The 12,456-nt window shown below is 40.4% G+C and overlaps 1 protein-coding gene across 1 annotated transcript in view; it reads right to left on the bottom strand.

Moving 5' to 3' along the window:
• Positions 1 to 12,456, bottom strand: part of GAD2 (glutamate decarboxylase 2) — a 51,379-nt gene that overhangs the window by 18,352 nt on the left and 20,571 nt on the right. The window contains exons 8-9 of the mRNA XM_065397788.1: positions 5,474 to 5,553; positions 791 to 845 (exon numbers count right to left, since the gene is read on the bottom strand). Of these exons, the coding sequence (XP_065253860.1) occupies positions 791 to 845; positions 5,474 to 5,553 (135 nt within the window). The remainder of the gene's footprint in view (positions 1 to 790; positions 846 to 5,473; positions 5,554 to 12,456) is intronic.

The raw sequence follows: 12,456 nt of genomic DNA, 5'->3' as shown, positions 1-12,456 counted from the left end.
TATATAAAAAATACAGGTTTCTTAACATGTAATGAGCAACTGATATTTCTTAAAAGGCCTGAACTACCCCCTGCAAAATAGGATATATGCTTAGTAGGTTTTTGGTTGAATGTTTTGTTTTTTGGTTTAGTTTCCCCTACCCCATGGTTTATCTTAGGCAAAGCAAGTTTTTACAAAGACCAGTTTTTCTTGTGAAGTATGAACTCTGTGTTTTTAAATTATTATTGTACAGCAACTGTTGCCTTAGCCACCATATTAAAATAAGATATATATTATAATATCATATTTAAGCTTTAAAAAGGGCCTTTTAAAAGGGCACACAAATAAACTGTACCTTGGAGAATATATTTAGTTCTTTGAATTAACTCTTCTTGCTTTTGTGACTTCGATAAGATTATTTTCAGTTTATTAAAAAAAACTTCAATCCCAAAAGTCTTTTCATTTAGAGCTAACATTCAGCTAGTGATTGTATCACAGACTGAGGAGGTCTAAATCAGGAGAAGATTATACTATATAGCATAGAAGGAAGACAAATGCCTTGGGAAGGCCATGAAACATCTTTAAACACATCTTTTATTCAGCACTTCTAACCTTCCTCATTATACTGTTGTGTTTCAGATAAGTAAATCATGGTATAATTCCATGTTGTCCTGCAAGGGAACATAACACAGAATAGCTCAAATCTCCTCTTAAAAAACACCAATCAAATTGACCAAAATGCCACTTGTTTCCTATGCATGGAAGTGGAAAACCTTGCACCGTTTCTGAAGGCACCTGGTAATAGACTTACTTTTTGTTTGGCTTCAATAATTCTTCTTTCAAGGTCTGATGGGATAATTTTCCCTCTGCAGAAAGGATAATGTCATATTAAGGTTCCAGTTTTGAAAACAGCCCCTTTCTATCACTTTTCCACTTAAATAATCTCAGATAGGGATGAAATTGACCCCTCTGCACCATTAAGCTCTCAAAGTAGGCCCTTAAATGGTGCCTAGTCCTTGACCTGGCCTTCAGCACAACGCTGAATTTCACTGTTAGCTAGTCAGCTGGCACCAGTGTGGTGGTAATAGTGGGGAAAAGTCACCTCCATTCAGGTGGTGGTTCAGGACCATGCTGAAGCCCCACTTAGTGCTATATTAAAAGGCAAATCCTGTCCCATAGCGCTTCAGGTTCCAGTGTGCCTCTGTAGCCCCACTGAGAAGTTCCTGGATGTCCTGCAGGGGATTCCCAACTCTGTGGCTGCTATTGGTTGCTGTGTGGCAACCCAACCAGGCCCCCTGCTCAAGCGATGAAATCTGTGACTCCATCTCCCAAGGGCTTTGAGGATCATGTCCAGGGGGCTCTGCACTTGCATAGAGAATCCTCGAATCAACTGCATGGCCCCAAACCATGAGATCAGCTGACTGCTCTAAAATTAAACTGTTGGGGAGGGAGAAGGAAGTCTTCTGCCTGCTAAGAGCAGCTGGGTCCCTTCCCATTACTTCTGCACACCCACAGGAGAACATGGACTTTTATTTGCAATGCAGAACAAAACAAAGCAGGCCAAATTAATCCTCAGTGTAACTCTAGTGGAGTGACACTACAGATGAATTTGCCTCAGAGTGACTGCTCCATAGCTTGATCTGGTTACCTTCCTACTAGCTTTGAGAGGGGCATGAAAAGAAGCAGCTGGTCTGGGCTAAAAGAAAATACATCTTCAAATCCTTCAAATTTAGTGTACATGGTATTTGCAGTAGATTTATTAAGAGCCATTCACCTGAGATTCAGGCTCAGTGGCATAAGCCCCTCAAGCCAATCTGGAAAGTCTTGTAAATTCATTAGGCTCATGATGAAAACACTATTCATGTTTACATATTAAGATCTGGGGGTTTGGTTGTTTTAGCTAAGGGTACGTCTATACTACCCACCGGATCGGCGGGTAGCGATCGATCTATCGGGGATTGATTTATCACGTGTAGTGTAGACGTGATAAATCGATCCCCGATCGCTCTCCCATCGACTGCTGAACTCCAGCTCGGCGAGAGGCAGAAGCAAAGTCGACGGGGGAGCTGCGGCCGTCGATCCCGCGCCGCGAGGACGCGAAGTAAGTAATTCTAAGTCGATCTAAGATACGTCGACTTCAGCTATGCTATTCATGTAGCTGAAGTTGCGTATCTTAGATTGATCCCCCCCAGTGTAGACCAGGCCTGAGAGTCAGACTATCCATGGAGAGAAAGAATCCATAAAATCATCAGCATTATGCTAGTCGTTTTTAAAATTTTGGTAAGTTCTTCATTAACTTTGATTAATCACTGGGCACTTACAAAAACAGGCCCACTTCAAGAACCTTTTCAGTCTTTAACAGAGGTGGTAAAAAAATTTCATTGAAAGAAATGGATTTGTCAAAAATAAATATTTTCATGGAAAAAATGTAATGAAATGGTTCTATTTTTTTGTCTAAAAATAAAAATTAACTTTTGGTTTCTAACCAAAAACCAGAATGTTTTACGAAAAATAATTTTAGAAAACCAAAAATTTGCTGGGGTTTGGTTTCATTTACACCAGAAAAATTCAGGGGAATAAAAAAATGAAAATGTCTTAATTTTCAAAGTTTGGTATTTTTTGATCACTTCTAGTGCTTAATTATGCAGAACAACCAACAAAGTCAAGAGTTTGACCCAGAAAGAGGCTTTTGGTAAAGATGGGCTTTGCTTTGGCAAAAGATCAAGATATTTTGCTTTGCAAATGAAAAAAGCTGAACTCAACCCTGGTTTTGTTTTGCGATACCAGGCCAGTACAGAATATTCTACCCCAGGGGTTCTCAAACTTCATTGCACCACAACCCCGCTTCTGACAACAAAAATTATGACATGACCCCAGGAGGCGGGACCAAAGCCTAAGCCTGCCTGATCCCTGCCACCCCGGGGGGAGACGGGGTGCAAAGCAAAAGCCCCACTGCCTCAGGGGAGGAGGGCAAAGCTGAAGCCTGTAATCTCAGCCCCACTGCCCAGGGATGAAGCCCTTGGGCTTTGCTTCGGCGCCTGGCCCCAGCAAGTCTAAGCCATCCCTGGCGACCTCATTAAAATGGGGTCACGACCCACTTTGGGGTCCTGACCCACAGCTTGAGAACCGCTGTTCTACCCATGCCAAAATTCCCCTGCTTATTTGTTATGGTGTCAGACAAAAATAATATTTTCTTCTTCCTCTTAAAACTGCTATTAGGACTATAAGGAGAATAAAATAAAAAGAAACTAAAACCCAGACTTGGAATTCCTGCTCTAAATACAGTATAATAGCATGCTGTTTACCAGCCTTCAGCATTGCCAAAATTCACGTTGAGGTGCACAGTTAAGGAGACCTCAGTACTGGCAAAATTTATATAAGCTAGTGATTAGCTAGCCCCCAGGAGAACCAAACACACACAGGACTGTACAATAAAATCATCTGCAAGCATTGTCAAAATTCACATAGGAACAGGCAGTAAATCAGCCCCCAATATAGCCAAAATATAGGGTGGAGCATGCAAAAAAGTCCCCAGCGGAGGCAAAATACAGCAGGCGCCCAGCAAGACAACTGATAGCATTGCCAACCTACATATAAGAGCATGGAGTAAACCAGATGCTACCATTACCCATCCACATAAATGGGCAATAGGAGCATGTGGAAGACCATCGCCCAGCATTAGCAAAAATGCATTTTTTGCTTTGTTTGGGTGGGCTGATTGCCTGCATGATCTTATAGATTAAAAAACAGTGTAAACCAGCTCCAATACAACAAGAATACAGGCAAATTCTACTGGGTGTTGCTCAGGATCGGGTCCGGTGGGCTCAGGCTAGATAAGCCTCCAAAAGCTCAGATGGACCCACAGCCCATACAATCCAAACCCTTCCTTCATAAGAGCCATAGGATCATCCCATAATTCCTGCTTAGTGTGTTTTGGGAGAAGGCCTGGTGACCTGCTATGTTCCTTTGGCATCTTCCGGGAATGGATGAGAAACATGCAGTAACTCTGCCATTTTCTTTAGGAAGAACAGTTTAAAGCATTGTTCTCACTAAAGAAAAATAAATAATTACATTGAATCTGCACAGAATTCATGCAAGAAGGGTCAGATTCTGAACCCAGTTACATGAATCTGGTCTTTAGTGTCTAGAAAAAGCAAAGGTGTCATTATGAAGTGCTGGTGCATCAGGTGTTTTTTGCTCATTGTTCACACAGTCTTTAATTCTTCTGCAAAGAGTTCTCAACTTTGAGACTAGGGAGATGAGATTATGAATCAATAGCCTGTGATTACTATTCTAAATTGCTTAAATGGTTTTCTTTTGATGAGAGGATCAGAACATTTTGATTTAGTCAGGCCTTCCATTTAATCTGGAGCCGTAAACCATTCAGTAGATTATAACAATGATATCCAATGGCTCCTAATGAAAGGCAATGTTTATTGAAAAACTCTCTGTAGAACTAGTGAGAAATTTTCCATTGAAGTTTTTTCTTTCCAACTAGAAAATGCAAGTTCCACAAGAACAGAAATTTCCATGATAAAATTTTGATTTTTGTCAGAATTTCAGTTGTCTGTCAGGAAATTTGGTTTGTTGAACTGAATCAAAATGTTATGTTTGGGCCCATTTGATATTAATCTGTGTCCACCTGAGGTGGTGTATTGTCTCATAGGAGCTGCAGTTTGAGAGCCTCATGTCCTCATTCTCCTCCGTGGGAGAAGTGTACCCTGGCAGGACTACAGCTCCCATGATACCCCACAGTTGTGTCCTATGGCTTTTCTGCCATGGTGCTTTATGAGAAATGTGGTCCAGGCAGGGAACCTACCTCATAAATGAAAATGGGGGCATGAGAATCAGCGAATTACAACTCCTATGAGTTACTGATGGATATAGTTCCAGGTTGAACTGAGTTGAAATAAGACATTTCAGCTCAGTTGGACAAACCAAAATGAAATATTTCTATTTGAGGATATAGAAATATTTAATTTTAAGCAAACCAAGGTATTTCACTATTTCTGAATCAGAATTTTAAGGGACTTTCCAGTCCATGAAAAACAAATGTTAAAATATTTCCCATGGAATGAAAATTCTAGTTTTCAACCAGCTCTAGCTATCAGTTGTTGTAGAAGCTGTGATCAAAAGGCCAGAAGAAGTATAAGGGGCCTACCATAATCAAACATTGGCCCCACCCCCTGACCTGCCAGGCACTGCCCACTTGTCACCCCAAGACCCACCCCCCTGGGGTATTACTTCCAAGAGCAAGACAGACACATGACCGGCTCCAGTCATGATTGATGATTGATTTGATTGATAGTAGGCCCCTTATACTACTGCCAGTTCCTCAGTTGGTATAAATTGGTTTAAATCTACTGAAATTAGAGCTATGCTGATTTACACCAGCTGATGATCTGGCCCTACATGCTTTCTCTGTGTTCAGCCATTGCTTGTCCCCTCTCTTAGGGTGGCACTGTAAGGAGGTGTATATGGAATCTGTACTTACCTTTCGTCACATCTAATCAGAATCACACTATCTGTGCCAATCCCCAAGGCTGCAGCTCCCTTCTTCACAGAAAAGTGACTCTGAAAAAGCATATTTGTTGTTTTGTATTATTTCTAATTTTTTAATCCAATTCAAAGCAAAAAAACCCTGCACTCTTGGAGTGTCCTTGAAAAACTAACCCCATAGGAGCAATCATTTTATTCATGTAGTTTTTTTAGAAACGCATCTCTGTAACTTGAAATTTCACATCAGTACTCCCTCACTATTTGGAGCAAAATTAATAATTCTAAACTGATTTTACTCAAAATATTAAGAACAATATTGTAGCTGATTTCAGAGCCAAATTCTACCCTCGATGCAAGCTCACAACTTGCACTGAAATCAATGAGAGTTACCTCTGTGCATTCCTCACTGAATTTGACTTACTGTATTTAGTCCCTTGGCTAAATGGAAGGTCAGTTCATTTAATATGTGACATCCCAAGTAAAGTGCTTCTGTTACGTGACCACTGGCCAGATAATATCATAAGCCCAAAGAAAGACCTATAACTGAGGATAGGCAAAGATATGGGGCCTGATTCTGATTTCATGCCAGTGTAAATTAGTTGTAACTGCACTGGAGTAAATTGAGTTACAGTAGTGTAAGATCAAACTCAGGAATGTTATTCTCACTGCATAGGATAAAAGTGGAAGTTATATGTTAGGAAAGTAGTTCAATCTAATTTTCCTCAGGAGTCAGGACTTGAATCCTGAATAAATGTTTGTTTGTAATTTGGGATTACAATTTAAGGAATTCAATCACATTTACTATAATCATAGTGTGATATTATATCAAACTGTACAGCCGAGAAACTGGTTTTGATTACCTAAAACTGATTAATGAATCTATCTGAAGTCTTACAGTTTTAACTACAGATCACTAAACTTTTCAAAAAGGAGTAAATACAACTTTCCTAGTGGAAATCCTCCATTGAATTCATGATTAGAAGAATTAGTTACGAATCTGTTTGCCATTTGGTGTACATTAACACTTGAATATTGATGGAAGTTATGTGCATACATAACATCATGTACTCATAAGTCGCTAACACTGACTAATCAAGCAGAGGGAACATATTTGTATAGTGTACAGCAGCATTAGTGTAGGGCAAAGCATAGAAACAAGGTAAAGAAGATACACTAGACTTTATCATGAAGTCATAGATGTTAGAGAAGGAAAAGACACTAGGGCATGTAGTCCATTCCCCCTGCCCTCACAGGATTGCGTGAGTCCAGGGACAGACTACAGAAGAGAATTAATCACTAGCACTGCACAAAGCAATTGTTTGACCACAGTTGTACTGCATACAGTAGAGTGCCATACAGAAGGATTTGAATACATTGGGAAAACAGGGAGGTGATGAGAAAATTGTTTACTATGATGCCCCATTCAAAGCACTTAAGCACACATACATGCTTAAGTGTTTTGACAAACTGAGGTCTAAATTGACTTAATTTAGAGGAAACAGAGGCAGAAAGGGACTCAGAAGTAATAGTGAGCAATGCCATGAAAGCAGGACTGCAGTGTCGGGCTGCAGCAAGAAGTGGGGTGATAGAATATAAGTGAGGGGAGAAATAACTCTGCCACTATGTAAAATTATCTAATGTCATTTCTCTAATTACAGCAGGAGCAGAAGTGACTATATGTAAGATTGCACAATGGTTTCCATTTTAAAGTCTTGTTTTTCAGTCACTCGGAACTTTACCATTTCAGCTGAAGTTTTTTCATGCTTAGTTTCTGACCAAAGGTAATTTTTTGTAAAAAAAGATTTTGAGCAACAAGAAGGTTTGAGCATAAGTGTTGTGCCCTTTTTGAGAGCAAGTTAAAAAAAATTCTTGAGACTTTTAACATCTTCAGTAACAAACAGCTGGGGATAGAGACTTGAAATCTGCTCTTATTTAGGAGAAATGCCTTTTCTGGAGAAAAGAAGTTTTGATTTGTCCAAGTTATGAATCTTTGAAGATTACATGTTGTGCATGTGCAATATATGTGGCAGGGCTTTTATCTTGCTAAGCTTGAGAGGTGGAAATTGGGGATTCACCCTCTGCATGTACGTGGGACTAACAGGTGGGTAAAGAAAAAAATAAAGAAAACGTGTGCTCAGGGCATAAAATTTTCCATTTTGAAAAATAAATTGTTTTCTTAATCTTAGGGCTGACCTGTGCATCCTAAACATTCTCTTAACATAGCTATTTATGGAATAATGTATGTGTATGTTACATTAGGTGATCTAGTAAACTAATGAAAAAGTGCTGATTTTATGAAATAATTGATTTTTTGAAACCCTTAATTTTTTTCTCAAAGTTACATGAATAATTATATCAGTAGTGTCTTATCAGAGTCATACAATTGGCAGGATTACAACATGGATTTTCTCCTATAGGATAAATAATTTGTTTTCCTTCACTTATCAGACTCCTGGAATCAACAGTCTTTTATTAATTAGTTTGTTCTCTCTCCTCCGTCAAATGTAAGAAATTGACTCATTGGATGATACAATTGGGTAGAAAGAGGGCTTGCCTTTTCTGAAGACAATTCTAAGCAGAACAGAGATGTGTTTATTGCAAATATTTGTGAAGGATTTAATGAAAAAGATGCTGATAATACTATGAATTGCACTCAAAATGCAATTCTGCAGACCATCATAGTTAGGCATAACAAAATCACTTTTGAAGCAACAAGTACTGAAGTTATAGATGGAGTATGAAAGCAGTTCTCTAGGATGCCTTGTGGCCTGGCGCCTCAACATATCAGCGCCACTCTTTGGTCAGACTCAGCATTGCACAGATTCTGCTCAGATGGGCGGGGCAGTCAGCCTGCCCTTCTTGTCTCAATCTCTATAGTCCTATTCCGGGGGCAGGGATGTTAATTTCTGTCCCACTGGAATGTACAGACTCCCCCATGTTTGGCAGGGATTAGCTGGTCTTTGTCCTCCAGGAACTTGGCTCTTACATCTCTGTTAAGAGGTAGGTAGGGGAACCCAGGCCCATCCAGTCCACTTGGTTCCAGCTCAGGGCCCTTAACCCAGGCAGGATCAGTTCTCATCAATTCTCCTGCTGTACCCTGAGCTCCTTCCTATCGCCCTCGGTTCTGTAGGCTTCTCAGCCTGTGGCTCAGGTCATCCCTTCCGTGGGTTGTTGTCACTCTGGGGCAGCGTCTCACCAGCTTGCTGACAGAACCTCCTTTCTCTGGACTGCTGGCTCCTCTGGCAGCTGCCCCACTCCTCTGCTTCTCAGCTCTTTTATTCTCCGAGCTGCGGTGAGGCTGCCAAACAGAACTAGCTGGCAGGTCCTGCATTAATCCCGGGGGTGCCAGTCCACCTGGGGTCTATACAGCTCATGGCAGGCCTCTATTCCTAATGATGTAATAATATTTCTTGGTTAAACTAATTGATGAAACTTCCCCAGTGGTATGTGACTGCAATATACCACTGCACACTGGTCAGCTATGCCAAAATCATGTATTACGTTTTCCAGTCCTGTAATCTGTGCTCTAGGTCCCCAGTTCAGCAAACCATCCCTATTCAGCAAACCACTTAAGTATGTTCTTAAAGTTACGCATCTGTATAACTCCTATTGACTTTAATGGGACTGAAGTACATGCTTGAAGTTTAGCACATGCTTAAGTGGTCTGATGAATAGGGATGTGCACAAAATCCTGAGCACAGGAAGATTCTGTTGATCTTTACACAGATTAGAGGGGAACTGTAAGGGTGTCAAAATACTGGTAGTTCATTAACAATTCCTAAAGCCAGCAATTCCGTTACCAATTTAAGAAAATCATTGATTTCATCCTTCCAGTTATATATCTACATATACATTACATGTGTGTTATGTGAAAAGACACCTATATGTTATATAGTATAATATATTGGTTATATAGGAAAGGGCTAAAGAACTGAAGACGTGGCATTAAATGTAATTCATTGGCTTTAAAGTCAATGGCATTACAGAAAGGATGAATTTGGCTCATTGTTCTACACTGGGTAAAATGGAATTGCTCCCGTAACTCTTCTATCTAGTAGAAAATAAAATCTTTCGGAATGCCATAAAAGAGGGAACATTGACTTGTGTGGATTACCACTAGGAAGAAAATTAAGCCCATATGCTCAAAAGCAACCACTGGAATATAGCCAAGCCTAGCTGTCCCTTTTTCAAGGCATTGGTAGGCTGACAGCCTTGGTGAAACTGAACCTAGAAAAGTGAATGCAGCTCTGGGCATCTCACTTGTCTGAAAGTTGCTTACAAATTGAAGGGACTTCAGAGATAAGGAACAAAAGTGCTTTAGGGATAAACAGTGTGTGTGTGTGTGGGGGGGGGGGGGGGAAATCAGGCTAGAGGCTTATACACAAAAATGCAACTGCAATTAAACTTCCGAATCCTCATTTGTATATGCAGTTGCTCAACTTGTATATACAAATATAAGCGCACAATTGCTGTTTCATTCTTGTTGGTCTACTAGTGTTTGAAGGAATTGTTTTGGCTGCTCTAATTAGAAGTGATGGGATGAAATTAAGCAAAGAGAAAGCTAGTCAGAGTATTAGGAAAACTTTCCTAACAATGAAGACTACTGATCTACAGACTAATCTCCCCAGGGAAGGGGTGGAAGCTTGGCCACTTGGGTAAATTAAAACTAAACTGCTCAAAGCACTCAAGAATATAGTGGACAGATCGGTTTGGGGGAACAGTCCTGCTTTGACAGAGGGGTGAACAAGATAACCAAAAGGTTAAACATATTTAGTTGGCAGGGGCAGAGCCCGGTTGGTGAGAAATTAAGTCTCATTATATTAGCATTGAGTTAGAATGTTGCTGGGTTCTGTGTGGCCATGAAGGGAAGAGGGAGTGAGCCCCACCCCTATCCATGTAGCAATGCAGAAGCTATCCAGATCTTGGGTTCTGTCATGGGCTGGGGAGAGCAGGGGCTAAATGCCTGATACGCCCCTCTGAGAAAATATGGGTTAGGAAGGTGGTGAAGAGAGATTGGAAATAGGCACAGCCATGCTTCCACCCTCCTTATACCTGTGGGCAGTGGAGCTGGCTGGACATGAGGTGAGGGCGTGTGCTGTATCCGGTAATGGGCTGACAAAGCACACTGCTCACTTTGGCGTGACACCCCATTAACAGGAAGAAAAGACCTGCCTTCCAGAAAGTGTTATGGAGGGCAACAAAGATAACCCCAGGCCTGAAGAATTGAGGTTACTTGGAAAAACTGAAGAAGCTGAAGTTATTTCTCACAGGTGACCGACTTTGAGATAGCTTCGCAAGGGATTCCAGATGTATGAGATACTTATGTTTTATGCCAGCAAGGGATTAAAGTTGAGTGAAGAAGGGTTCAAGAGAAACCTAGATTTGTTTCTTGAAAAGGGAGTGTTTTAAATGTAATGGTGAAAAGCAGGAAGGGTAGAGTACTATTAATGCTAAGTTATTAGGGTAGATTATTACCCAACATAAAATGGGCCTGTTTAGCTAGGAGATTCTTTCCTCTTTCTAAAATTTCTTAGGCTGTTTGGAATAACTTTGTTTGTCTCCATCATCTTTTGTGCCCTTTTTTTTTTTATATTGAACTTTGTAGGTTGGGAAGCACGATACAAATTTATTACAGGACCGTTAATGAGAGAATCAGGCCTTTCCAAAAAATGAAGAATTGAAATCATTCTGCTAATTAGATTTAAAGGTTCATTAACAATTTCGGTGACACTGAAATATATGGTGACCTATTCTTATCTTACATGATCCCTGCTTTAATATATAGATGATTATGACATTCAATCTTCTGGCATATTTTATGGCTTAATAAATCATTATTTCCTAACTAGGGATGTCTGAAACTGAAGAGAAAAAAAAACTTATAATGTTGTGATCCCCAATGCTCATGTCTATTCTGGTTAGGGGGAAATTCATAAATAAGCTTTGTGAAGGGAATTAACTGGGTGGGGAATTAACTCCCAGTCTCTGGGCAGGCTGGACAGCCTATCAGATAGAAGAGTGTCATTGTCCCTCTGTGATCTCTATGTAGAGACTCTGGGACGTGGCTCCTGTGTAAGTGTGGGGCCTCATCCCCTACAATTTCTCCACCTTAGCCTATTTGATGGAGACACCCTACATGGCACAAAAGGTATGAAGAAGCTTCCCTCTGCAGTTCCACCCAGGGTTTAAATGGTGTGGAGGGCCTTATGTGGGCTCTCTGCACCAGGGTAACTCACTGTAAATGTCTAATAGCAAACCGTAGCATTTATTGCAATTATCTATCGAAATGGAATCCTCCCAGGGTATGTGCATGCTGGTTATAGTCACATCAATGTTCTAAACACACTGAAGTAAGATATGTGTCTTTGCGTGGTGTTATATTTGCTGCTGCTAGAAGGTTAGCAGGTATTTTGTTAATGTTAGGGGAGAATAAGTTATCATAATTCTGTGTCTCTGCCTGACATGCAAATGTTTCTACCTTTTACATTTCAAAAAATTTATCTGCACACAGCCTTCCTCATGCAACAAAGTCCAAGGCTTTGGTTTTCTTTGGTTTATTTGTGGAATGCTCCAAGGGAAAAATTGTACAGGTCTTAAAATGAAACCAAGCAATCAAAGCTGGAGCTGTTGGCAAGAAGGTCCCAATCCTGCAATCTGATCTGAGTATGAGTGGACTCCTATGTCCATATGTAGCCCCGTTTACTTCAGTTGGACTCTGTGCTGGTATACGATGTAAATCCATTGATTTAAATGGAGTTATTCCTCAATCAAGCCCACCAACTTTTCGAATCCTTGTGTATGAGGTAATCAAAAAAGAAATGCCAATCAGAGAGTTAAAATTGATCTCAATTTCTATGTTGGGAACAAAGCTACTTTTCTTTAGATGGTGGAAAATAGAACCTCTGCCCGCTTCCTCTGCATGATTAGAGGAGTAACTACTCTGCCATGGATTTAGTGGAGAAACTATCCCTGTTAGGA

Source organism: Emys orbicularis, chromosome 2, assembly GCF_028017835.1.
Source record: "Emys orbicularis isolate rEmyOrb1 chromosome 2, rEmyOrb1.hap1, whole genome shotgun sequence".
In the NCBI taxonomy this organism is placed as follows: Eukaryota; Metazoa; Chordata; order Testudines; family Emydidae; genus Emys; species Emys orbicularis.
The sequence above is the reverse complement of the archived record's forward strand: the minus strand, read 5'-3'. Positions and strand labels throughout refer to the sequence as shown.